This window comes from Lynx canadensis, chromosome B2, assembly GCF_007474595.2.
Source record: "Lynx canadensis isolate LIC74 chromosome B2, mLynCan4.pri.v2, whole genome shotgun sequence".
NCBI classification, from domain to species: domain Eukaryota; kingdom Metazoa; phylum Chordata; class Mammalia; order Carnivora; family Felidae; genus Lynx; species Lynx canadensis.
In genome coordinates, this window is record NC_044307.1 from 20,984,976 (window position 1) to 21,011,653 (window position 26,678).

A 26,678-nucleotide genomic window follows, 5' to 3' on the forward strand; every position below is an offset into this window, starting at 1 on the left:
GAACAGGCCAAACAGCAGAGTGTGAAACAGATTATGAACTGGGATGTCTGAACTCAAAAGAGTATCAGAGATGATGCATAAGTGCATCACAAATGAGCATCAATGCATACCTCACGGTCGTAACAGTTGCAGTGAATGATTATGTCAACAGCCATGTGAATTCTCTTCAAAGGGAAACTCCCTTCTACAGAAACCGTGGCCCTGTGATCAAATGATTTCAGATGGGTCTCTGGCATGTACAAACAAAGCAAATACAATCTGCCAAGTCTGTCCAAAGTGCCTTTACACTTAAAGACGATGAATGCTCATTACATTATAACATTTATGATGCCTCAAAAAACACACTGCAGGAGAAAAAAATACATATAAAAATAAAATTGTACAAAGTTCTTCATATAGTTGCTTAAATAAATCCTCTGTCAATACCACACAGAGGCAGTGACTGGATCTAGATAAGAGAGCTTAGAGCTTTTTACATAATTAGATGAGAACACGTAACTCCGTCTTCACGACACTGCCGTGATAACCTCAGTTAAAATCAGTAGCACGTCTTCAAGACGCAGCTCATAGCTCACAGCGTGGGTAAGAAAAGTGACAGATGGTAAATTACTCTTATGTTGTGGTGTTCTGATTCTATTTGCCCTTTTTCATCCTGGCGGTCTTCTCCTTTCTTTTTTTCACATGTTTTGGAATTTTGTTTTTTCTTTTCTCTCTCTGGGCTTCCTTGACCATCTTTTTTCTTTCCTGTAAAAAAACAAAAATAAACTAAAAGAACCTGCAGACTTCATTTGTTCAGGGTATTAACTTTACTATTACAACTAAATAAAAAAATATATGTGAAAAGATAAAAGTGAATATAACTAGATGAAAATGATTATGATTTGGTAGTGAAATTTCATTCGAAATTTGTCTTTGGAGTTTCTTAACAGAAATTTGTGGGGCACTTGGGTGGCTCAGTTGGTTAAGTGTCTGACTCTTGATTTTGGCTCAGGTCATGATCTCCCAGGTTCCTGGGTTCGAACCCCACATCAGGCTCTGCTCTGACAGCATAGCACCTGCTTGGGATTCTCTCTCTCCCTCTCTCTCTGCCTCTCCCTGCCTCACACTCACTCTCTCTCTCAAAAATAAATAAACATTAAAAAAAAAACAGGGTGCCTGGGAGGCTCAGTCAGTTAAGCGTCCGACTTTGGCTCAGGTCATGATTTCACAGTTCGTGAGGTCAAGCCCTGCATCAGGCTCTGTGCTGACAGCTCAGAGCCTGGAGCCCACTTCGAATTCTGTGTCTCCTTCTCTCTCTGTTCCTCTCCTGCTTACACTCTGTCTCTCTCTCTCAAAAATAAATACGAAAAAAAAAAATAAAAACAAAAAACAACCCTGAAGACTGCCAGGTGCACTTAGATTAGTCAGTCGGTTAAGTGACTCTTAATTTCTGCTCAGGTCATGATCTCAGGATCCTGAGATCTATGCCCAGCATGGAGCCTGCTTAAGATTCCCTCCCTCCCTCTTTTTCTCTGTCTCTTCCCCCCACCCTCAGCTCCTCCCCCACACCCTGTCTCTAAAAGAAAAGAAAAGAAAAGAAAAGAAAAGAAAAGAAAAGAAAAGAAAAGAGAAAGAAATTTGAAGACTGCCAAACAGAAATATCTGGGAGGATTATTAAATGTTTGCAACTAATTTTCTTCACAAGTTTCATACTCTAAGAGAAATAAAGGTTGGAAACAGACTAAGCATTTCTAGTAGACTGAAAGAGAAAATTCTGTGCACATGAGCTCGGTATGTCTCTCAGAAGTCTTAGGACCCACATGTTGTAAGGTTTAAAGGATCAAGCTAAGAATGAAGAGTAACATTTACACAGCAGTCATGTATCATTCAGTCAGTAGTGTCTCTTGTCCATGGCTAGGAGTGGAGTAAGTCTTTTAGATCCTGGCTACACTTGGCGGGGCTGCAAATCCCCTGTAAAATGGCGTTTCAATATTTCATCATGGGACAACTCCAACATCATTTGTATTTCAAGTGAATTACAATCATTTCTGATCAATGAATTCAGTGTGTCCTTCTCTCTAGGCAGTGCCCAGGGACCTCTTAATAGCAGTCCAATCCCTAAACAGTGTGACTTCCAAAGACAAAGTTCACACTTAGAAACTAGATCTACAACTGGAAGTACTTACTGATCAATACTATGTTCTGCCATCATAATCTAGATATGTGAACAAAGAGAAATGAGGCTGGCTTTGCTGCCACATTGAAGAATAAGGGAATCTGAGTTCTCACTAACCTTTTTATCAACTTCAGGGTCAGCAGCGGGTTTCCTGGAGCAGGCCTGGTCTCCCTGCTCTTCAGAGTCTGTGTCAGAACACTCAGAGCTTCCAGCATCATCTGAATCAGAACAAGCCTTTTCCTTAACTTGATCTTCCAGAAGTGCAGGAACCTTGAAAATATTACAAAACCATGTCATTCGAAACCACTTAGTTATCTATTGTTAAATGTGTTAAAGCCACAATTCAGATTTTTTAGCCTTGCAGATATACACTGAAAAACAACATCCTGTACTGAAGCATCGAAAACAACAGAACATCAGGGCAGAAGCTAGAAAACAGCCCATCTCGTGAGGCTCAAGAACATACCCAAATGAAGGAACTGGGGCTTTCCTGGGTGACTCAGATCAAAGACAGAACTGAGCTGGAGTATCGAAAGATGTGAAATATAGATGGAAGTAAGAATTAGAAGATTTATTTGGATAATCTCACAGCTGTTTTCCTATGAATACGATTTCAAGCAACAATTTATTGTTAATCAAAAGGGAAACCAATATTTAAACAAAAGAGATTTTCTTTTCTGACGTTTTAGCAGAAAGCATTTTTAAAGAACAAGAGGTTTCTTTTTATAATAAAAAGTAAACTTTAAAAGGGAACTGTACAAAAAGGTTTCCTAGCCAGTTTTAACAAAATGTTCCTGGCCTGGAATTCATGGCACAACAGCCCTGTAACACTTGCTATATATAACACATAGTGAGTATGTGAGTTTTCCTAATTTGATTCTTCCAAAAACAAACACACATCAAATTTTCAAAAAGCAAACTATGATCCTTCACATTTAAGCCTTTAGTTAAGAACATTAAAATAACAAGAACTGCCTTTATTTACTAGTGCTTAATTAGAATTAATCTGCACCATCCTGAAATGTAAAACAAAATAAAACAAGACTTTTCCAAGAAAAAACCCCTAAGGAATCCAGCGGTATAAGACTGCTAGACTCATGAGGAGATTGCTCTTCAACAGGTTATAAAGCAGTAAGAGACCAGATACCATTGTCTTTGTTTTTTTTTAAAGCTGACTGTAAAAACATTAAGAAATACATGGCTATCATCAATAATTTCACAAATGAAGACCAGGATATAAAAAATATCACTGCCTCAGCAACAACAATAGAACAATTCGGAGGCAGAATGAGAAATAAACCGTAAATTCCCAAATTTCAGTTTTAGGGTTAAAAGAATGAACAAAAAAAGGGCATTTCTGAAAATTCCCATGAACTTGGAAAGGATCTATACTAATATAATATCACTGTTAATTTAATTCTAGTATACATCAAGTTTTATACCCTCCAAAGGAGTATTCACGTAAGTGAACAGCAACACATGTTCTCATACCTTCTGAACTCCTGACAAATCTTTCTTCATTCCCGTAACAGTTTGGTACAGAATCTTATAACCAAAGAGACAAAAAAGAAGAGTCAACATAAACCTACGCTGTGAAGAACACACCCTGTAATATTATGGAAGAACGCTGGGAGCTGACCGGTACCTTCTGTGATTATTAAAAGGAGCCTAAAATTTATCTCCTCTCAACACATAGTTTATTGGTGGGAATTATTCTTGCCCACCAAACATAAGAGACATGAGCAAACTCTGGCCCACAACCTGCCCACAACCTACCCACAGCCTGATGGTTTTTACAGATGAGACTCTGCCACCAACCTGATGACACAAAACTCTAACTCTGAATCTCAATTAAATGAAATGTATTCTCCTCCCCCAAATAACTCCATTCTTCTCTCACTAATAGGAATTGTGATTAGTAGGAATTGATTATTATTAAAGAGCTTTTAATTTCATCAATAAATACTTGGGGAAATTTTTTCTTTGTTATATAATGACCTACATAATAGCCTCCAATTTGCTTCCTGGCCTGCAAAGTCAAAAATATTTACTATCTGGCTTTTTCACAGAAAAAAAAATGTTCCAGACCTTGAAACACATATGTTAACAGACCCACTATAATAATGATTTATAGCCTAGACTTATACAGATATCTTCAATTTTCTGCAACTATCGTCTATTGGACTCAAATGTGTCATTTTTTCACAAATGCCAGTGAACATCCTTTACATCCAATACACAGAAAGGACCTGTTAATGCAAAGGGAATTAGCCATCTCACTAGATTAGAAGCCAACAGTCAAGAGGCAGGTATGTGACAGTAGCTTCCTCTGTAAATTTGCTTGCTATATACAAATCAAGCTACTCACATTGTCTTGTTGGGCATTCATGGCCATATCCTCTTCCTTCAATTTCATCATTATATCCACATCCCTCTCGTAATTTTTTACTTCATTCAAGGTTCTAGGAATGTATGCTCGCTTAAACACCTAACACACACGGAAAGTAAAACCAAAAGTGTTATTCACATGCTTCTCTCATTCACTGAGCATCCCACACCCGTCATGTCACAGAGGAACCTATCGTCATCTACAACACTGATTTTCAGCCAGGCTCTCCGCACACACTGGTGTTTACATCTGCTGTGTGGTGTGCCAAAAGGAATTTGTTACTAACAATAAAATATGAAATGATTTGAAGTTACCCTTAAAATAACACCTCTCTCCCTTCATTTGCATTCTCAAAAGCTTTTCTGAGTGGGAAAGGAAGGAATGGAGTTGCATTAGCAAGTGCTGCCCCTGGTTATGCCTTACAAAGGAACATGTTCTTACATAGAAATATTGTCTGTCCTGTGCTATGGTGAAAAGGGTTCAGAATTGGTGATAAATATAGGGTGCCTTATAGTCATCCATCACACTAATAGCTGTGAGAACATGGATCACACTCACAAAAAATCCACCGATCTTCAAGGCTAAAACAATTTTCTTTTTTACCATAAATATTTAAAATCTACAATGTTACTGAAATCAACATATAAATCATTTTAAAATTCACAGTCACGAACTGAAACAGGATTTTCCTTCTTGAGTCAGATGTTTCAATAGCTTCTTTAAAAATGTGCTCTATCTCAAGTATTATACTCTCTGATTTCAAACTACACTACAAACTTATTATAATCAAGAGAGTATAGCACTAGCACAAAAACAGACACATAGATCAAGGAAACAGAATAAATAAACCAGAAATAAACCCATGCATATAAGGTCAATGAATTTACAACAAAGGAGGTAAGAAAACACAATGGGGAAAGGACAGTCTCTTCAACAAATGGTGGTGGGAAAACTGGAAGCCACATGCAAAAGAATGAAACTGGACCACTTTCTTACACCATACACAAAAATAAACTCACAATAGAGCCAAGACCTAAATGTAGGACCCAAAACTATAAAACTCCTAAAAGAAAATAAAGGCAGTAAAGTTAAACAACAGTGTTGGCAATATTTTTTGGATCTGTCTCCTCAGACAAGGGCAACAAAAGCAAAAATATGCAAATGGGACTGCATCAAACTTAAAAAGCTTTTTCACAGCAAACAAAGCCATCAACAAAACGAAAAGGCAGTCTACCGAACGGGAGAAAATATTTACAAATGATACATCTAATAAAGGGTTAATATCTAAACTATGTAAGGAACTCCTACAACTCACCACCAACAAAAAAATAATCTGATTTAAAAAATGGGCAGAGGACCTGAACAGAGATTTTTCCAAAGACACACAGATGGCCAACTTACCCATGAAAAGATGCTCAGGATCACTTATCATCAGGGAGATACAAATCTAAACCATAATAAGATATCACCTCACACCAGTCAGAATGGCTAGTATCAAAAATAAATCAGTATTGGCAAGGGTATAGAGAAAAGAGAACCCCCATGCACTGCTGGTGGGAATGCAAACTGGTGCAGCCACTATGGAAAACTATATGGAGGTTCCTCAAAAAATTAAAAACAGAACTACCATAAAATTCAGCAATTCTTCTGAGTATATAACCAAAGAGAATAAAAATACTAATTCAAAGAGATAGATGTACCCTATGTTCATTGAAGTATTATTTACAAAAGCCAGGATAAGGGAGTAACTTAAGTGTCCATCAACAAAGAAAATGGAGTGCATGTATGTATGTGGATACACATACACAGTAAAATAAAATTATTAGTAAAAAAAAAAAAAAATGAAATCTTGTCATTTGTGATAACATGGACAGACCTCAAGAGTATTACATTAAGTGAAATAAAAGAGAGAGACAAATACTATAAGACTTCACCTATATGTGGATTCTAAAAAAAACAAACAGAAACTGACTCATAATATAGAGAACAAGCTGGTGGTTGCCAGGTGGGGAGAGGATGAGGGGCAGAGCAAAATATGTGAAGGGGATTAAGAGGTACAAACTTCCAGTTTTAAAATAAGTCACATATAAAATACAGCATAGGGAATACGGTCAATAATATTGTAATAACTATGTATGGTGACAGATGGGAACTAGACTTATTGTGGTGACCATTTAGTAATGTATATAAATGTTGAATCACTGTGCTGTACACCTGAAAGTAATATAATACTGCACGTCAATTATTCTTCAAGTAAATAAAGTTCTCTATCTAGAAAGATTGTCCATAGGCTGCTGAGTGGAATGATGTAGTGAAATGTATTTATATAATCTGGCTCAGTTAAATTATGCACAAGGAAAACAGTCATTTGAAAACTGCTTCTCTCTTAAAATCAAGTTTGTGACCTAGCATGCCTTTAAAACAAACAAACAAAAAACAAAAACACAAACAAAACTCAGTGTTTCCTAAGCCTGTGAGTAGATAATAAATCTCACCTCTTCATCCACATGATCTTGGCTGGACCTTTCTTCCTTGGTCCTTTGAGATGCTATTTCCATGGCCTTGGAAAGAAATCAAAAGTTACTTTCCTTTATATTCAACCTAAAGAAGATGCATCCATTTCTCAATTTTAGTATAAACCTGCTCTAATTTTTACCAGTATCACCTCTACACTTCTGAAAGAAAAGATTCAGTGACCTCTAGTGATACAGGTTAGCTCTCTCAGTCAGACCTCACCAAAAAGGCTGCGGGAAGCTCACAAGTAACAGAATAAACCAAACTCATCTAGCGTCAGGGGATCCCCACCCCTTTCCTTAAGAGTAAAACTACTTTTCCTAATGTTTAAATGATTAGCAAAAACATTTACTAACAGAAAACTGAGACCCAAAGAATGAAAGACCTATTCTTTAATTCTTGAATAGACAATGAAAGAAATGAAAGAGGAAAGGTGGATTGTCCTTTTGAGTATGTGTCTCTAATGCTGTGGAAGCATCAACCACCAAAGAAAACTCTTTGAACAAACGATGACTGACACTAAGGTGACAGATTTTACAAGAGTCTTCTGGCTTGTAAAATTGGATTCGTTCTCTACTTAGGATATACAGGAAAGAGGAAAAAAATGTGGTACTAGGTTTTTTTGTTTTACATTCAGACACTAAAATTAGTGCTTAAGAGTTTAGAAATAAAAATGATACCACTTATCCAATTAATATATGCAATTGCTTAGTATGCACCAGTACTGACTGAGGTACAGGCAATACAAGAAGAGAAGTCCTGTCCCTTAACAGTTCATGGTCTAGTAAAGGGTGACAACATTAAAAAGAACTTAATAACAGAATGCAGTACAACTACTTCTATTACAGGCTCACATAATATGGGAAATACACCCGTGGAAACAATGATTTTTGCCTGATTCCTCCTGGAGAAAGCTTTTTGAACTGAGCTCTAACATTCACTAGGCAGAGTAAAATGTGCAAAGGTAGAAATGGGAAGGCATTCCAAGGAAAGGGGAGAATACAAAAAGGGTATGATAAAACCTGGAAAACTGTTTCGGGGCATATATGCCACGTATTCAGTATTCTAGATTTAGAGGCAACGAAAGTAAAAACAGATACACTGACACCAAAATCAAAAGGGTGTGACCAAGAGAGGGAAAAGGCGGCCCAAAGAATGGGAGAAAGTATCTATAAATCACAGATCTGATAAGGGGTTACTATTCAGAATATACAAAGAACTCCTGTAACTCAACAACAAAAAACAATCCAATTTAAAAATGGGCAAAAAAGTGGATGACATGTCCCCAAAGATCTATAAATGCCAACAAGCATGTGAAAAGACAGATGCTCAACATCACTAATCATCAGGGAAATGCAAATTAACAACTATAAGACACCATCTCACGCTCACCAGGATAGCTGTTCCAAAAACAGGAAAACACCAACAGGAAAACAAAACCAGAAAATGGCGAGAATGTGAGTACATGGAGAAACTGGAATGCTTGCACAGTGTTGGGTGGCAATGTAAAATGGTATAGCCACTAAGGAAAACGGTATTAAAATTAAAAGCAGAATTACCATATAATGCAGCAATTCCACTTTTGGGTATATGCCCAAAAGAAATAAAAGCAGGGTCTTGAAGAGGTATTTGTGCAGCCGTGTTCATAGCAGCATTATTCACAACAGCTGAAAGGTAGAAGCAACTCAAGTGTCCATCCACACACGAATGGATAAACAAAATGTGCTGCATGCCACGAATGAAGCTTGAGGACATTACGCTAAGGGGATCAAGTCAGCCAGAAACAGAAACAAACAGCTTGATTCCACTTATGTGAGGTACCTAGAGTAGGCAACATCACAGACAGAAAGTAGGATGGGCTGTGGGAGGGAAGAAAGAGGAGTTAATGTTTAATGGGCACAGTTTCTATTTTGCACAAGGAGAAAAGTTCTGAGATGGACGGTGGCGGTGGCGGCACATCATTGTGCATGCACTTAAGTGACATGTACACTTAAAAATGGTTACAATGGCAAGTTTTATGCTATGTATGTTTTAACACACTTTCAAAAATTCTAGGATTCAGAAAGACCTCTGAGAAACAAGGGAAACACCAAAAGCGAACAGGTCTCTTACTAAACATTCATGAACTTTGGCAGTCTATGTAATCCTGCCCAATGCTTCATGTCAAGAAACCTGGCTTTCTCATTGGCCTTTTACTGTACTTTTGATTCCCTATCTGTGAAATCAGAAGGAAAAGGTCTCAGGAAGCTGTCAAAATGAACATATGCTAAGCAATCTGAGTCCCTAGAAGCGCCATGTAAGTGCAAATTACTATTGTCATTTTCTTCCCTTTCCCTTCCTCGCCCCATCTCACCTTTGAGAGATAAGCATCTATGTTCTCATGTGTAATGGATGGATCTGTGACAAATTCAAAGAGTTCCCGCACAGTCATCACGGCAACGCTGTGCTTCAAAAAGAAATCTGTTGGAAGGAAAATATAATGATAGCTTTATGAGGGAAAAGGTTTATTCCAACTACTTTACAGAGAAACAAAGAGATGAATAAAAATACACAATCTCCTAGCAAATGGTAATCGCTGTATCAAATGATTTAGGGCCATGTCAACAGCTTAACAGTGCAAAACCACTATACAAACAAGCTGGCTGGAAACTCCAATTCCCACTCACCGTTGATATTGGCACAGTCTTTTCTCAAGAACTCCAAGGCATGTGGGTGGTCATGCTCCACGGACTGGGAAACATCAATGATGTACACACCTCCGCTATGGTACCTGTGGGCCAGACACACAAGGACTTGGATGCTACTACTTTCCTGCATTCCTTGCTTAAAAAATTCTACTTTAAAAGCAAGGGAAATAACCAATAAGATGAACAAGGTGGGTAAGGATAAGAGGCCGCTTGACTAACAAGAGATGAAAACCGAGAAAATTTCCCAAGTCCTAGAAGCCTGTTAATGATCAGATGGTCAATTCTGTGACTGAGGTCACCAGAGGCAGAAAACACATCCTATACTATGACCGCATGGAAGCCAACTTTAAAACTTTAAAATTTAAAAATGACTTCTTAGATTGGGATTTTATTTCTTTAAAGGACATGAAACACCACGCAGGTGGCTCCTAAAGGACAAAATGCACTCACAGCATGTTAAATTCACTGAGATCCGCGTGGACAAGTCTGGCGTCTTGATACATTCTTCTCACGAGTTGGATGACCTGCAGATACAACTCCCGAGCCTTGGATTCTGAGAGCTGGACGTTTTTCAACAGTGGCGCTGGCCTTGAATAAAAATCAAATGAACTAAGATAAAATGCCCCAGAACAAGTTTTCCTGCTTTAGACTACGTTGCTACATGCACTTCTTTTCGACAACTCATTGCTGAACAATTTGGCTCATGACAAATGTACCATTTCAACAAGCTGTCAAGAAACAAGTGCTCTTGCAGCCTACTATACAAAACATTTCTCAGAAACAGGGTGAACTTTGTTATTCTGAAGCATTTGGGGATTTAAAAAAGGTAGAATAAATTAACTCTATGCACTCATATAGTAAAAAAAATCCTATGAAATACTTCAAGATAAAAGGAGCTATTTAAATGGGAAATATTTATACACTGTATACTTCAAAGCACTTAAAAATACCATTCTGAGCATGTAATTATTAGGCCTTCTACGTACTCACATGTCATCTTTACCAATGAAACCCATGACAAGAACATGACTTCTTAGCAGGATAGGTTCTGGGCATGGGATCTGTGCGGTGTTTAGCCTGTGATATTCAAACAGGTAAAAGGACAAGTGAGAAGGTGACACAGCATCTAAAGCAAATTATAATGGCTACAGAAGATTAGTATCACTGTTAGGAGGCAGCGCCAACAGGTTTCAACTGTATTATTGTTTGTCATAAACTCTAGGGCTCCAGTGATTTTTAGGTGACACCATGATGCACGACCAAGAATGACACAACACTGGCAATTCAACTACTCACAGTCTCTAACACTCGGTCCCATTCCAGAGATATTAACCTGTCAAATGTGCATCTCAGAATTGATGAGATACAGCAGGTATGTCTTTTCAGCTGACTAGCTAAACAATGATTAATAAAAACAGTTGGACTCAGGGTGCCTGGCTGGCTCAGTTGGTACAGCATGTGATTCTCAATCTCAGGGTCATGAGTTTGAGCCCCATGTTGGGCACAGAGTCTACTTACAAAACAAAACAAAACAAAACAAAACAAAACAAAACAAAACAAAACAAAACACGGTTGAACTCATACCTAACATCTAGCTAGCTAACTGAACACAGGAAGATTTCAGAAGGACTTTCAAAATAAGGATTTAATACTAAAGTATCCAATGTATGTTACCTCTGTATGGCACATACAAAGTTAAAAGTTATTTGAAAGAGAAAAAAATACTTCAAATTTTTTGAAAAACTTCATCTCAGCTAAGCAAGTTGCCTTCACTTGATATAAAAGGATCAGCACAAAGAATAATACATAAACATGTCCAAAACTGGATAGAAAGAGGAGGGGTGCCTGGGTGGCTCAGTTGGATAAGCATCCGACTTCAGCTCAGGTCATGACATCGTGGTTTGTGAGTTTGAGCCCCGTGTCGGGCTCTGTGCTGATAGCTCAGAGCCTGGAGCCTGCTTCAGATTCTGTCTCTCCCTCCTTCTCTGTCCCTCCCTTGTTCAGGCTCTCTCTGTCTCTCTCTCAAAAATAAATAAACATTAAAATTTTTTTTAAAAACAACTGGATAGAAATAAGAAAAAGAAACTATAATAGAGTTTAGGACCTAGCAAAACTGTCTAAACTCCAATACCTATGACAAAATAACCCATCAGTCTCACCACCAGATTGTGTTACTTCCCTGTTTAAAATCTTGCAACAGCCACTCTGGAAAACAGTATGGAGGTTCCTCAAAAAAGTAAAAATAGAACTACCCTACGACCCAGCAATTGCACTACTAGGTATTTATCCAAAGGATAAAAAAAAAATGCTGATTTGAAGGGGTACACGTACTCCAATGTTTACAGCAGCACTATCAACAATAGCCAAATTATGCAAAGAGCCCAAATGTCCATAAACAGATGAATGGATAAAGACATGATATATATAAAATGGAATACTACTCAGTGATGAAAAAGAATGAAATCTTGCCATTTGCAACAACGTAGATGGAACTAGAGTGTATTATGCTAAGCGAAATAAATCAGGCAGAGGAAGACAAACATATGATTTCATTCACATGTGAAATTTTAGAAACACAACAGATAAATATAGGGGAAGGGAAGGAAAAATAAGATAAAAACAGACAGATAAACCGTAAGATTCTTAAATACAGAGAACAAACTGAGGGTTGCTGGAGGGCACTGGGTGGGTGGATGGAGCCAAATGGGCAATGGGTATTAAGGGGGGCACTTGGGGTGAGCACTGGGTGTCACATGTAAGTGATGAATCACTGATTCTACTCCTGAAACTAATACTATGTTATATGTTAACTAACTTGAATTTACATAAATAAATTAGGGGTGCTTGGGTGGCTCAGTCGGTTAAGCAACTGACTTCAGCTCACATCATGATCTCATTGTTTGTGAATTCAAGCCCCACATTGGGCTCTCTGCTGTCAGCATAGAGCCTGCTTCAGATCAATCCTCTGTCTCCCTGTCTCTCTGCCTCTCCCCACTTGCACTCTCACTCTCTCAAAAATAAACATTAAAAAAATAAATAAATAAAATAAAGTCCTGCAACAGCCCCCTATCATCCTCCGTATAAATTCTAAATGCTTTCACATGGCTACCAAGGTGCTTCAAACGACTCACCCTTGCTGAATAAACGAAAATTTTTCTATAACAGATTCTCAAAACAGAGAAGATAAGGTAGTTTCTATTTGCCCAGAAATTGGTTTCTTTTGCATACCTCAGATCTAACACAACTGAACAGCACTATGAGTCCCCACCTTTACACAGAACCACACTGGGATTTGTCAGCAAGAAGGAGCTGGGGCCAGTATGCCTGGCACAGCACAGACACCCGCCCTCAAGAGTCACCTGATTAAGTTCCTCATTTCTTTTTCTGCCCAAGTTTTCACCATCTTTCTGGGGTTTCCTTTACAATAGCCATGACGAAATCTTGAACAAGAAAAACACTTGTTATTGTAATCGTTCTATTTTTCTAGTTTTTATTTTTTTAGGATATAGAAATCAGGCCACTGGAAAAAGAATCTGAGCTCACTCACCTGAACTCCCCGCTTACATACTTATCCCGATCTTTGAACACCAAAATAGAAGTTTTGTAAATTTTGATTGCTCTGCTGTCTCCATTTGCTGTGCTAGCGTGGTACACATTAGCCTATTTTGCATCAAAAACAAAATAAGTTTGTATAAAATAACAAAAGTATTTTAATTTTCAACTGTTTGATTCTATCCTCAAGTCAAAAAAACAAAGTCAAGTGAACTGAAGTAGCATGTAGAAGAAATATCTTTTGAATACATCAATTAAAATATGAAACATCATACCAAAACGTACAGTAAGTTGAGCTCCAATTTACATATAAGATCCAATTTATAATTAAGCATGAAGCATTTCTTTTTTTAATATATGAATTTTATTGTCAAATTGGTTTCCATACAACACCCAGTGCTCATCCCAAAAGGTGCCCTCCTCAATACCCATCACCCACCCTCCCCTCCCTCCCACCCCCCATCAACCCTCAGTTTGTTCTCAGTTTTTAACAGTCTCTTATGTTTTGGCTCTCTCCCACTCTAACCTCTTTTTTTTTTTTCCTTCCCCTCCCCCATGGGTTTCTGTTAAGTTTCTCAGGATCCACATAAGAGTGAAACCATAAGGTATCTGTCTTTCTCTGTATGGCTTATTTCACTTAGCATCACACTCTCCAGTTCCATCCACGTTGCTACAAAAGGCCATATTTCATTCTTTCTCATTGCCACGTAGTATTCCATTGTGTATATAAACCACAATTTCTTTATCCATTCATCAGTTGATGGACATTTAGGCTCTTTCCATAATTTGGCTATTGTTGAGAGTGCTGCTATAAACATTGGGGTACAAGTGCCCCTATGTATCAAGTATGTGAAAAATATTTCAAGACATTCTTACATCTCATGATTTATAAACTGAATTTTACTGAGGACTGCTTCCCATAGAATGAGTTGCTAATTTACAAATGCCATGTCTGTCTGTCTCCATATCCACGTACAAAGAAAAACAGAGAAAGAGATTTGCTTATCCACAGAAACTAGACTATAAGCCCCCCTCCCATAGTAACTATGTGGCAAGGACTGGGGCCTGCAGTAATCTGACCACCTATGCCTACCCTGGGCACTACCTGGACTCAGTGATCCAGTACAGCAACAATAGTGAAAAGGCCGATTTATGTGCACAACTTCCTACCTAGCCATAAATATTAATAAAGCTGTTTTTACAAACACTAATTAAACTATCCTGACTTGTGCATGCTTTTTTTTTCTTTTCTTTTAAAGGCACCATTTATTTACTACGTGCCTTAGTTTCATTTGGTATCTGAAATAAGAAAACTAACATGAAAACATTCAGGCATCCAAAGAAAAGCTCACTTCTTTTCCCGTGCTAATGCAGCCATTTATCTCTGATATGATTCCTCTAGTCAACATCTTGAATAGTATCATTCGTGTTCTAGGATCCAACACCTAAAAAAATGCAAAAAATAGAAAGTTCAGAAAGATAGTATCAAGTATTTCTCATTGAAGCACCTGACCATTAATAAACTGAAGAGCTTAAATACTATGCTATTCTGGCTGACTGACAGTCTCAATTGTGGTGTTTTTATTTATTCTGATTTTTAGTAAATAAAATACGACACGAAAGCCAAAGGAACAAGAGACAAACCAACAAGTTCGTTCAGACACAGAAGTCAAAGTCTACCAAGTTCAACAGAAGCAGAAATGGACTCTAGACTGATATTAGCTAATAGAATATATAATGCAAGCTGCATAGCAGTTTCACATTTTCTAGTCACACTAAAAGCAGCAAAAAGTAGCAGGTAAAATTAATTTTGATATACTTTATTTAATGCAATCTATCTAAAACAGTATCAATTTCGGATACAGGAGTACTGATGCATAGGGGCACTTGTACCCCAATGTTCATAGCAGCACTCTCAACAATAGCCAAATTATGGAAAGAGCCTAAATGTCCATCAACTGATGAATGGATAAAGAAATTGTGGTATATATACACAATGGAGTACTATGTGGCAATGAGAAAAAATGAAATATGGCCTTTTGTAGCAACGTGGATGGAACTGGAGAGTGTAATGCTAAGTGAAATAAGCCATACAGAGAAAGACAGATACCACATGGTTTCACTCTTATGTGGATCCTGAGAAACTTAACAGGAACCCATGGGGGAGGGGAAGGAAAAAAAAAAAAAAAAAAGAGGTTAGAGTGGGAGAGAGCCAAAGCATAAGAGACTCTTAAAAACTGAGAACAAACTGAGGGTTGATGGGGGGTGGGAGGGAGGGGTGGGTGATGGGTATTGAGGAGGGCACCTTTTGGGATGAGCACTGGGTGTTGTATGGAAACCAATTTGTCAATAAATTTCATATATATATAAAAAAAAATAAATAAAACAGTATCAATTTCAACATGTAATCAATATAAAAAGTTATCAGTAAGAGATTTAACATTCTTTTTTTACACCAAGTCTTCAAAATCTGGTTTATGTTTATAGCACATGTCAATCCAGACTAGCTACGTTTCAAGTGCTCAGTGGTCACTGTACTGGATTTGCAACTTTAAACTGGGGTCAGCACCCTACAGCACAGAAGTCAAATCCAGGCCATGGCTTTTTTTTCTGCAGCCTGCAAGCTAGGAATGGTCTTTACATTTTAAAAGTTGCTTAAAAAAAAAAATTGTGAGCCACAGTGCTTGAAGTATTTATTATTTAACTCCTTATTTATTATTAAAAAAAAATTGTTAATGTTTACTTTTGAGAGAGAGTTAGAGCGTGAGCAGGGGAGGGGCAGAGAGGGAGGGAGACACAGAATCTGAAGCAGGCTCCAGGCTCTGAGCTGTCAGCACAGAGCCCAATGGGGGACCCACGGACCATGAGATCATGACCTGAGTAGAAGTCGGACACAGAACCAACTGAGCCACCCAGGCACCCCATTTATTTATTTATTTATTTATTTTCAACGTTTATTTATTTTTGGGACAGAGAGAGACAGAGCATGAACGGGCGAGGGGCAGAGAGAGAGGGAGACACAGAATCGGAAACAGGCTCCAGGCTCTGAGCCATCAGCCCAGAGCCTGACGCGGGGCTCGAACTCCCGGACCGCGAGATCGTGACCTGGCTGAAGTCGGACGCTTAACCGACTGCGCCACCCAGGCGCCCCGCCCCATTTATTTTTTGAGAGCGAGAACACGCGCACACATGAGTGGGTGGTTGGGGAGGCATGGGACAAGGGGGGCGAGGGAGAGAGAGAATCTCAAGCAGGATCTGCACTGAGTATGGAGCATGACCAATGTGGGCATAACCTGAGCTGAAATCGAGTTGGATGCTCAACCGAGCCACCCAGGCACCCCTATTATTTAACCCTTTAAAGAAAGAGTCTGTGCACCTCTGCTATAGATGAGTAAATCAGGGAAAGGGTCTCTTTCAAAGTTAGAGCAATCAATCTTGAGTAAAAAGGATCCCAAAGTCCTCTTTAACAGAAAGCAAGGAATTTAAAGCCTGGTCTCATCCATGCCTGAACTCAACCAGCCAGATATTTACATGCAATTTCAAGGGACACTCACAGCAGCCCCTCCAGCTCCACAGAGAGACAGTGTGAAGTGGCCAAATCTAACTATACTTTAGGGTCTATCCTTCAGTGATGCAGCCACGGTCATACCAGAAACCTAGGGTTAATAAAAACAAAACAACCCTGGAAAGACTACAGGACAAAAAGCCAAACTGCAACTATGGCAACTAGAGAGGAATGAAAGGGAATTGGGCTAACGGGCCCTAAATGACATTCCCACTTCACTGCACAGGTCAGCAGAGGGAAGCGACGCGCTGAGAATCCAGGCAGACACCTGTGTGGCTGCAAAACTGGGAGGAAGCCAAGGCAGGGGCGTAGGAGGAGCAACGTACCAAAATGGCTTAAAAACAAAATAGGGGAGAGAAACAGGAGAATGGAATAAACTTTACAAATACATATTTAAAAAGACAGCTTAAGACCAAGATATACATTGTTTATTCAAAATTAATTTTGAAAAAGGGGGAAAAAAGGATTTATTGCCTTTGTTATTTTAGGGTGTTTGAAAATTATGGCTGCCTCACTTCTCTCAGCTGGACTATACACTTTGTTTTCAACCACACACACACAAAATAAATGAGAGGACAAGGAAGACACAGATCTCAGACCCACTCCTGCCCAACTACAGGTGGAATTCTTCAACTGCACAAATGGTTCTGGAGCTCAGGTTGGGTGTTACTCTGCTGGGGACTGAGGTGGCTAGTAGCAGGGGGTTCATATCTTATATCAAGGATCTGGGGATCATAGGGGCTACTATTCCAAAATGTTTGTGCCTCTGTGTAGGGGTGAGAAGGGTGGTAGATAGCAGTAGCAATGTTCTGACTCTTTTTACCACCTTCACGTCAAAAATCAGAGCCAATGCTAACATCCAATTCACAACTCTCTACATATGGGAAAATTAGGAAAAATTTCCCCCATTCTTGAACAGAAAGAATAAAACCAGCATAATGTCTAAACCAAGTAAGGGATTTCTAGTGAAAATCTGAAGGCATTGCCCTATCCCTTCACTTTGTGACAGGTACCTTCTAATAAAGCTCACAAAATTCCTGCATATCTTAAGACAAAAGATTTCTGGACTTCCAGTAAATTCTGCATCCTCATAGAAGATGAAAACACCGCATGGTGGCCACAGAGGGGGGCATGACTCTAAGTTATCTATTATCAATAAAACAAAATGTAGACTTCTTTTTTTTTAACGTTTATTTATTTTTGAGACAGAGAGAGACAGAGCATGAATGGGGGAGGGTCAGAGAGAGAGGGAGACACAGAATCTGAAACAGGCTCCAGGCTCTGAGCGGTCAGCACAGAGCCCGACACAGGGCTCAAACTCACGGACCACAAGATCATGACCGGAGCCGAAGTCGGACGCTCAACCGACTGAGCCACCCAGGCGCCCCTCAAAATGTAGACTTCTAAACTCAAAACTAGAAGGAGTAATTTTAGGTAATATTAGCATTAAGCAAGAAGAATGAATGCAAACTATAATCCCAAGAGAAAAGAAGTGCTAATTTAAAATGAGAACTTACAATGCCTACTTAAAATGAAAGCACATTTAAATTGTACCTGTTCCACAGTTGCTCTGTCTGCCTTATCTTTGATGCGATACCTAACCAAAACCAAAAAAGAATGTGACATTCAAAATTCAGAAGCCAAAATAAAAAGTTTGAAATGTATCTCATCCCATAAAATTCCTGAGTAGGTACTTTCTTTAATAACCCATTTCAAAATCTCATTGTAGTTTCATTGCTCAATGTTGCTTCCTTTGTGTCCCCTTAATCATCAGTTCAGTTCCCTAGAGCAAAAGGAGCACATCTGCAGTAAGAAAAAATCATTCTATCCATATTTCAGAAGGATTAGATAAAGAGAGCAGCCGGGGTAAGGTGAACCATGCTGCAAAAAAGGAAACATTGGGTCTGTTAATACTGTCTTTCAATCTTTAATGATTCTATTAATCTAATGTGAGATTTAAAGTCATTTATATCACCTTCTCTTTAGAGTCCCTTTCTACAAAGACACGGGTTTTTGTCATCTAAAGACAGTTCTTGAGTTCTGCATTAAATTGCAGACTCTGACTGGCTTCAGTTCACACACTGATTCTATTAGCACACTAACCTCAACTCAAAGATTCAAACACAAAGATTCAGACACTTCTATGAAATAACACATGACTATGGCAGTTCTCAAAAGGCTGGTATCTCTTGGGGATAGCAATAAACCAGAAGAAAAGTGATTTTTAGTCAGAAGAAAGTTGGTTTTTAAGTTCAAACACTGCTAGTTGTATAAACTTAATGTCATTTTCTACAATATGTCAATGCCCTAGTGTTTTTAGCATATAGAAGTTAGCTTGCACTTAAACAACTGGTTTTGAGAAGAATAAATAGAAATTGTTCTTATTAGATCACTATTTAATTTTAAATCTTCCCTTACATTTTTAAAAATATTTCATGGAGGGGTGCCTGGGTGGCTCGGTTGGTCGTGAGTTCAAGCTCCACACTGGGCATGGAGCCTACTTAAAAAAATTTAAAAATAATAAAATAAAAATTTAAAAACATTTCATGGAAGGGAAAAATTTTTAATAAGTTTTTAAAAGGAAGCATTTTTACACTTTAACACTTCAGTTTAAACTGGAATCTACATTTTAGTTTACCATTACCCTCCCAAGAGCACATTGTGAATTTCACAAGATTATAGTTTGACCACACATTTAAAACTCACTTAATATTCTCAACTTACTAAGGAAAGGACACCCTCATTTAAACTAAAAAGAAAAAGAAAATAACTGGTTTAATCATATAAAGAAATATCCTTTCCAAAAGAATTATAACCAAGATGCTCATTTGTCTAGAATTAGTCCCTATCCGCCATGTTTTATAGTTAAAATATTACTTACATATCTGCTTCCTTTTGTCTAGACTTCTCGGTGACTTTATTTATGACAGAATCAGTAACATTTAGCTTATCTAAAAATTAAAAAATCCACAATGTAAACAACAGTTAAGACAAAAAGACAACATTTTGAATAGAATACTTTTTTCCTCTTCCTCCTCTATTTTCCCAATATTTTGTTACATATAAAGTATCTTTTAATGATGAAAAACTATTAATGTTTTTAGATGTTGAGCATGAAGTTGTGTCTCCTTAGTGACAAGTGTTGTCACTGTCATCATCACAGCTCTAATTTGAGCCACAGAAACCCAGATCCAGGAATCTCCCCAAAATCCTTTACCTGCACATGCTGAATTTCAGACACTTGTTAATATTTTATACGGCTAATTTGGGAATATAAACTGCCCAAATTCCAAGTTTAACTCTAAAAACTTCAGTTTCATTTCAAGTTATAGGTCAGTGATAGGATATGAGAGACACTGTGCTAGGTTTATAATGAATCAACTTCCACAAGACAAAGATGATCCTGCATTTTTTAAGAGGTGGTGGTTCAAATCAACATTCTGATTCCTTGCATTCAACAGCTCACTAAATGATTAATGCGTACATAAAAAGTGTCTAGTAAAACAAAATGTATTTATATTCAATATTCTAGTACAGTTGATACTTGAACATGTGTTTGAATTATGCAGATCTACTTATATATGGATTTTTCACAGTAGTGTACTGTACATGTATTTCTTATGACTTAACATTTTCATTTTCTTTTATCTAGTTTCCTTTATTGTAAGAACTTAGTATATAACATACATAACATATAAAATGTGTTTATCAACTGTTTATGTGATCAGTGAGGCTTTTGGTCAACAGTGGGCTACTGGTAGTTAAGTTTTGAGGGAGTCAGAAGTTACACGTGGATTTTCAACTGCATGGAGTCAGCATCCCAACCCCCAAGTTCAAGGGTCAACGTATTTTCAACATTCTAGTCTGAGACAATGCTACTTTAATACAAAACAGACGAAAACTTGAACAGATATCTGTAAATTTATATTTTTACAGCAGAGGAGCAAACACAGCTAAAAAAGCAGAAGCTGAAGTCTCTTCCTAAAGCCAGGTCTTTAAATACTGAGTTTTTATCTTCTCTAAACATTATTATTATTCAGCCAGTAACACTGAACACACTCATTTCTTGACCTAACAAAATTTATGACACTTCATGGCTTCTGAATAACTTCAGAATAACCTCATAGCCCAAATATATTTTATGAACTCACCTAGATTAATTTTATTCTCAAATTTCCGTAAGACCTTGTCTGCTGGAGTAGATATTTTGGCCAAATTGTAGTTGGAAGTCTGCTGATTTGTCTAGAAGAAATAAGTTCCAGAGTTGAAGGCACTAGTTATAAATACAGACCTAAGGTTAGTTATTACATGTCTTTCTCCTTAGCTAACAGTTAACTATCAGAGCATCAATACTTGAAGGAGTACCCTAAGAAAAGGTTAAGAATCAATCATGTTTGCTCAAGAAATTTTTTAGAAAGACATTTGAAATAGGACAAAGTTACTGGCTAAAATGAAGAGTCTGTATAATCTGTATTTTTTAACCTCCCTACAATGTATTCCTCATTATTATAAATAACAAATTGTAATTAAATGCATTTTTTTAATTCAACTGTTAATAGACTTAGAATTTGACAATGTTCATTTACCTCCAAAACGTATAATGAATGGCTAAGGCCAACATTAAACTGGTTCTAAGAATTTCATTTTGGGCCTACTGTCTCAAGAAAGGGAAAGATCAGGCATGAGGCTTACCACTTACACTTGGCGCTATACACAAACTAAAATAATAACAAAAAGAAAGAACCCTTATTCAAAGGAAGTATAGTACAGATAAAAAGGGCTCATAACAATGACTGATTTACTCCGCGTATCTCAGCTTGCAAGTGTGAGGCTGACTGCATAGACCTATGCTGTCTGTATAGACCTATTTAAAGTTTTCTACCAGATATAACTTTAAAAACATTTCTAAGTACAGATTCACAGTAGAAAACACAGGTAAAATTTTAATCACCTACAATCCCAGCACCCAAAGACAATAGTTAACATTTAAGCATATACACTTGCCTTTTTTTCTATCTTTATTAAAAGAGAATATACTCTATATTAAAATAGCTCAACATCTCGCCAAAACAGACAAGTGTGAAATTCATCTGGTTATTTTTAAAATGCACTCATTCTTATCCACAATATAGCAATTTTAATATTCAAAGAAATACTGTTGGTTTTTTCCCCCTCCATCTCTTTCAGAAATCTTTATGCTCTAGTAAGATGTACCATGTTAATCCTAAGGCTCTGCAAAATCCTGAAACAGAGTACTTCCAGTTGAGAAGCAGGCTCTACAGTCTGATAACTTGTGCCCGGTACACAGTAGGTGATGGCAGATTCATGTCATTAATATAGTTTTCCACTGCAATGTATTTTATGGCCGCATAATATCCCATCGTGTGAAATCAGTCCCACAACAAATTTAGTCAAGCTTGTTTCCAGTGTTTCCCTATAAACAATACTGGAGAATCATTCTCATAACACCATTCTTGGCACAATCTTAAAAGAATTGCTGAATCAAAGCATTTATTTTATGTTTTAAAAGCTTTTATCACATACCAGTTTATCCTCTAAATAAGTACTTATTTACTCAATCAGCAATTATAGATTTTGCATCTTGGTCAGTTTCATAAGTGAAAAAACAGCATTTCTACATATTTAATCTGCATTTTTTAATTACTAAGGAAGCTGAACTTTCTCTCCATGTTTCCTAACCATTTGTAGTGAACTGCCTATTTGCATCTTTTCCCATGCAGACTTTAAAGCTCCTAATCTTACCATAATTTAAATAGTTTTTAAAATGTACTATGAGAAGAACCTACATCCAGGAAATTATCAGAAATACAAAAAGGATGAAGAATAAAACTCGTTAAAGGTTGGGGCTACAGGGCAACATAACCTGAGGGAAATCTTCCAATTCAAGTCCAGAACAACAAAAAGTCCTTTGAAAAAAGAAGACATAAATAACATAAAGATGTATACGATCATTTGTAAAATACCTGTGGGTTACTCCTTGCATTTGAGATACAACCTTTGGTGAGTTTTCCAACTCCATCATCCCAATCCCAGTCGTCTTCATCATACTCCTCCTCCTCTTCCTCCTCCTCCTCCTCTTCCATATCACCTCCACCCATCTTCTCAGGCACATTCTTCTGCAGATCTTCAAACAGAATATCTTCCTCTCTGATGGTCCTCAGGTCAATGTTTTCACTAGAAATAACAATGTGCAGCATGTTTCCACATAACTCTAATTGGATTTATACATGCAGCTATTTGTGATATAACAGACTAAATTTATACCAATAAATCTAAAAGTTTTCCTCTCAACATTATCTCCCAATAAACTCAAACTTAATACCATGTTCTGTTTTTCAAAGTGGCATTCCCATTGTTTGCTTATTCTCCTGGTCCTACTAAAGAAGAAGTACATCAGGTGTTAAACCACTTCGGCCTTAATGAAGTCAGGATTTACATTGTCATTTTCTCTGCTGAATGAATGCACTCTGACCAGTACACCAGACCCAACTCCAGGAAAACCGTTCACAGATATGTCTTAAGAGTCAATTGGGGGAAAGCCTTCTGACAAAATTTGGGACTAAGTCTAAAGCAGCCTTACCTTGAACTCAATACCACTCCAACAAAAGAAGCTGTATCAAGATTTGTGCTACACAAAGAACTTCAAATCACCCCTATTCATAAAGGGAAGGAGTGGTAAACATAAGCACCACTAATGAGTGGTGTAATTCAGAGCAGTCTGGGTGTAATTCAGTAAGAGAAGTGGTGATTGTCAGAGATCAGGCCCAGAGTAAATGGAGCACAACCAATAGGGTGTTTTTCTGCCATGTGAAAATTCAGAGCCAGTGCTACCAGATCTGAGTTTTTCAAGAGAAGCCAGAAGTGTGGACTTTTAAATCTCCCACTTAACTGGTACATTTAATTTTAACCAAACACTGTGCATACCAAACAAAATATGTCTGCAGGTCAGATTCAACAGAGGTCCCACCAGTTTTGATCACTCATGTAGAGAACAAACACAGGAACCACATAGAACCCTGATAATGTGAACTACCAGCTTAAAAACGGTCAGACAAGAGTTCAGTAAATTCAGGTGATCAATCCTGATTATTAATTAGCCACAGCTCAAAGGGTTCCAAATCTCCATGGACATGGGTGGGAAGAGAATAATCATCAAACACCTGCTATTTACTACGATTTTGTAAACATAATCCTTAATTTGATCCTTTAATTGCCAACAATCTACAATGGCACATTAAAGTTATACCTCATTTGTTTGTTGTTTTTTTTTTAATTTTTTTTTTATGTTTCTTTATTTTTGAGACAGAGAGACAGAGCATGAACAGGGGAGGGTCAGAGAGAGAGGAAGACACAGAATCTGAAACAGGCTCCGGGCTCCGAGCTGTCAGCACGGAGCCCGACGCGGGGCTAGAACTCACAGACTGTGAGATCATGACCTGAGCCGAAGTCGGACGCTCAACCGACTGAGCCACCCAGGCGCCCCAAAGTTATACTTCATTTGTACCAGAACTTCTCAACCTTGGCTGGACAATTCTTTGTGGTGGGAGGTCGTTTTCTGCCTTGTAGGATTTTAGCAGCATCTTTGGCTTCTACCTACCCAATACATTATGCTCTCCCCCCACCTCCCAGTGGAGTGGACCCTGGAGTGTGGCAGGGTCACAAAGTCCATTGGCTTGGGGCGCCTGGGTGGCGCAGTCGGTTAAGCGTCCGACTTCAGCCAGGTCACGATCTCGCGGTCTGTGAGTTCGAGCCCCGCGTCAGGCTCTGGGCTGATGGCTCAGAGCCTGGAGCCTATTTCCGATTCTGTGTCTCCTTCTCTCTCTGCCCCTCGCCCGTTCATGCTCTGTCTCTCTCTGTCCCAAAAATAAATAAACGTTGAAAAAAAAAATTAAAAAAAAAAAAACAAAGTCCATTGGCTTATCTTCACAATATCCAGTGATGGATGGTAAACCAGTGTATACCCATTACTGCCAACTATTTACCAGCCACACTGGGCTGTTTCTTCTTCCTACTTCTTCCCTAAAGCCTTTTATATGGTTATCTGGAAACATAAACCTGGAATGCATCTGAAATAAAATCTTCTTGTTTCTCTGACTAAATCTTATGTAACCTTTCAGTATTAGATTATCATCATTTGGTCAGGAAAGTCTCCCATCTTCTTCACTCCTTTTTCCTTTGTACTACTTACCCAATTCTAATACAAATAATTTGTCCAATTATTTAATGTTTCCCCTCCTATCATGTAAGCTCTGTGTCAATCAGGGTGGTGTTTACAATGTATCCCTACCCACTAACACTAGACCTGGCACACAGAAAATGATCAACATATTTTTACTGGAAAAAAAAAAATCCCCAAATGACTACTAAAATCTACATGTAATGAATCTTTACTGTGAATATAAAGTAAAAAACGTTTTCTTGGAATTCCAAAGGAACTCTTATGTTTCATGTAGGAGTTATCCTGAAATCCTTTTGCCTCACTTCCCACAGCCAATCTACCACCAAACCTTGTCACTTCTACCTCCAAAACATATCCCGTGACCCTATCTCTAGCTCCCCTCATGTTTGAACTGAATTACTTTATCACTTTTGAACTGCTTCCACTCATGCCCTCTACAACCATCCTCTCCATAAGAGTAATTCCTTTAAATCATAAATCAGATTGTCATTCCCCTAGTAAAATCCCTCCCATAGCTTTCTGTTAAGACCTAGAATATCCCAACTGCTTATCATCTCTTATAAGGCTCTATATGATCTGGCCCCTTCTCACTTCTACATCATTACCTAGCCATCTTCTCAACTCCCTGTGCTGTGCTCTAGGTACACTGGCCTCTAGCCCTTTCTTTCACAGCCAAGAGTGATGCCAACGTTGGGCCTGTGCATTGTTGTCTCCTCTTCCTGAACTGCTGTTCCCTCTGCTCCTCCTGAGGTTAGTTCCAGATGTGGACTTAACTCATCCCTGACACTGTCATTACTTAGTCTACCAACTGATTTTAATTATTTGCATAGAGTATATTATCTGTGGGGTTTTTTTTGTTTGTTTATAAAATATCTCTATGTACTTAATTGTCTGCCCTCCTTCCCAAATAGAAGGTAAAATTCAAAGACTGAAGGGACTTAATCTTGTTCACCACCATCTCCCGCGCCGAGGACAAAACCTGGCCCACGACAGGTGCTCAAATATTTTTTGAACGCCAAATGCAGTTAAAGACTAAAAATCTACGTTTCCCAACCACTGTCTCCAACTCTGCCTCTCAGCGAGGCTAGCCAATCTGGAACTCCCTTGACAAGTGGCTTTCGTGAACTCTGGCGCAAAGTGGGATTAAAAGACCCGGCTGGCATGGAGAAAGAAGCAAAGGGCTGTGGAGAGACTACTCCGAATGAAATTCCTGTCTCCCTCAAAAGCCCGAGGCTGCCCGCGGCGGCGGAGACAGCAGAATCCTTACGGAGTCTGTGTGCCCAAAGGGGCTCGCCCACCTGTCCGAGGAATCCGCGTCGTCGAACTGCCCGGGAACCACCCGACTCATCAGCAGCCGCCGGTAGTCCATGACGGAAGCGCGCAGAGCCTCGGCGCCCCTGGAGGCCGTCCGCCCCGCGCTGGGACGGAAACCGCACAGAGACAGCGCTACACGCAGCCCATCCAACCCCCTCTGGGCAGATGCCCGCCTATCAAACTGCTCAGAAGCTCCAACGCCAAAAGCGAACGCCACGTGCTAAGAGAGATAAGGACCTACAACCAGGACAGCTAGGACCGCCCTGACCGGAACTCCCGCCCGACCGGAAGTCTCAATCCTG

At 38.6% G+C, this 26,678-nt stretch overlaps 1 protein-coding gene and 1 non-coding gene across 2 annotated transcripts; one reads left to right on the forward strand and one right to left on the reverse strand.

Moving 5' to 3' along the window:
• Window positions 1-266: 266 nt before the first annotated feature.
• RIOK1 (RIO kinase 1) lies at window positions 267-26,669 on the reverse strand. Its single transcript, XM_030314894.2, has 17 exons — window positions 26,361-26,669; window positions 22,847-23,057; window positions 21,014-21,104; window positions 19,744-19,813; window positions 18,417-18,459; window positions 14,650-14,742; window positions 13,293-13,405; window positions 13,105-13,185; window positions 10,736-10,822; window positions 10,196-10,333; window positions 9,725-9,828; window positions 9,412-9,518; window positions 7,040-7,105; window positions 4,524-4,643; window positions 3,647-3,700; window positions 2,273-2,425; window positions 267-744 (listed from the first exon to the last, which is right to left on the reverse strand). Exons 1-17 carry the CDS (start codon window positions 26,429-26,431, stop codon window positions 634-636), a joined length of 1,713 nt encoding a protein of 570 aa, XP_030170754.1. The 5' UTR covers window positions 26,432-26,669; the 3' UTR covers window positions 267-633.
• TRNAE-CUC lies at window positions 11,177-11,249 on the forward strand. Its single transcript has one exon. It is a non-coding gene; the product is annotated as a tRNA-Glu (tRNA).
• Window positions 26,670-26,678: the final 9 nt, after the last annotated feature.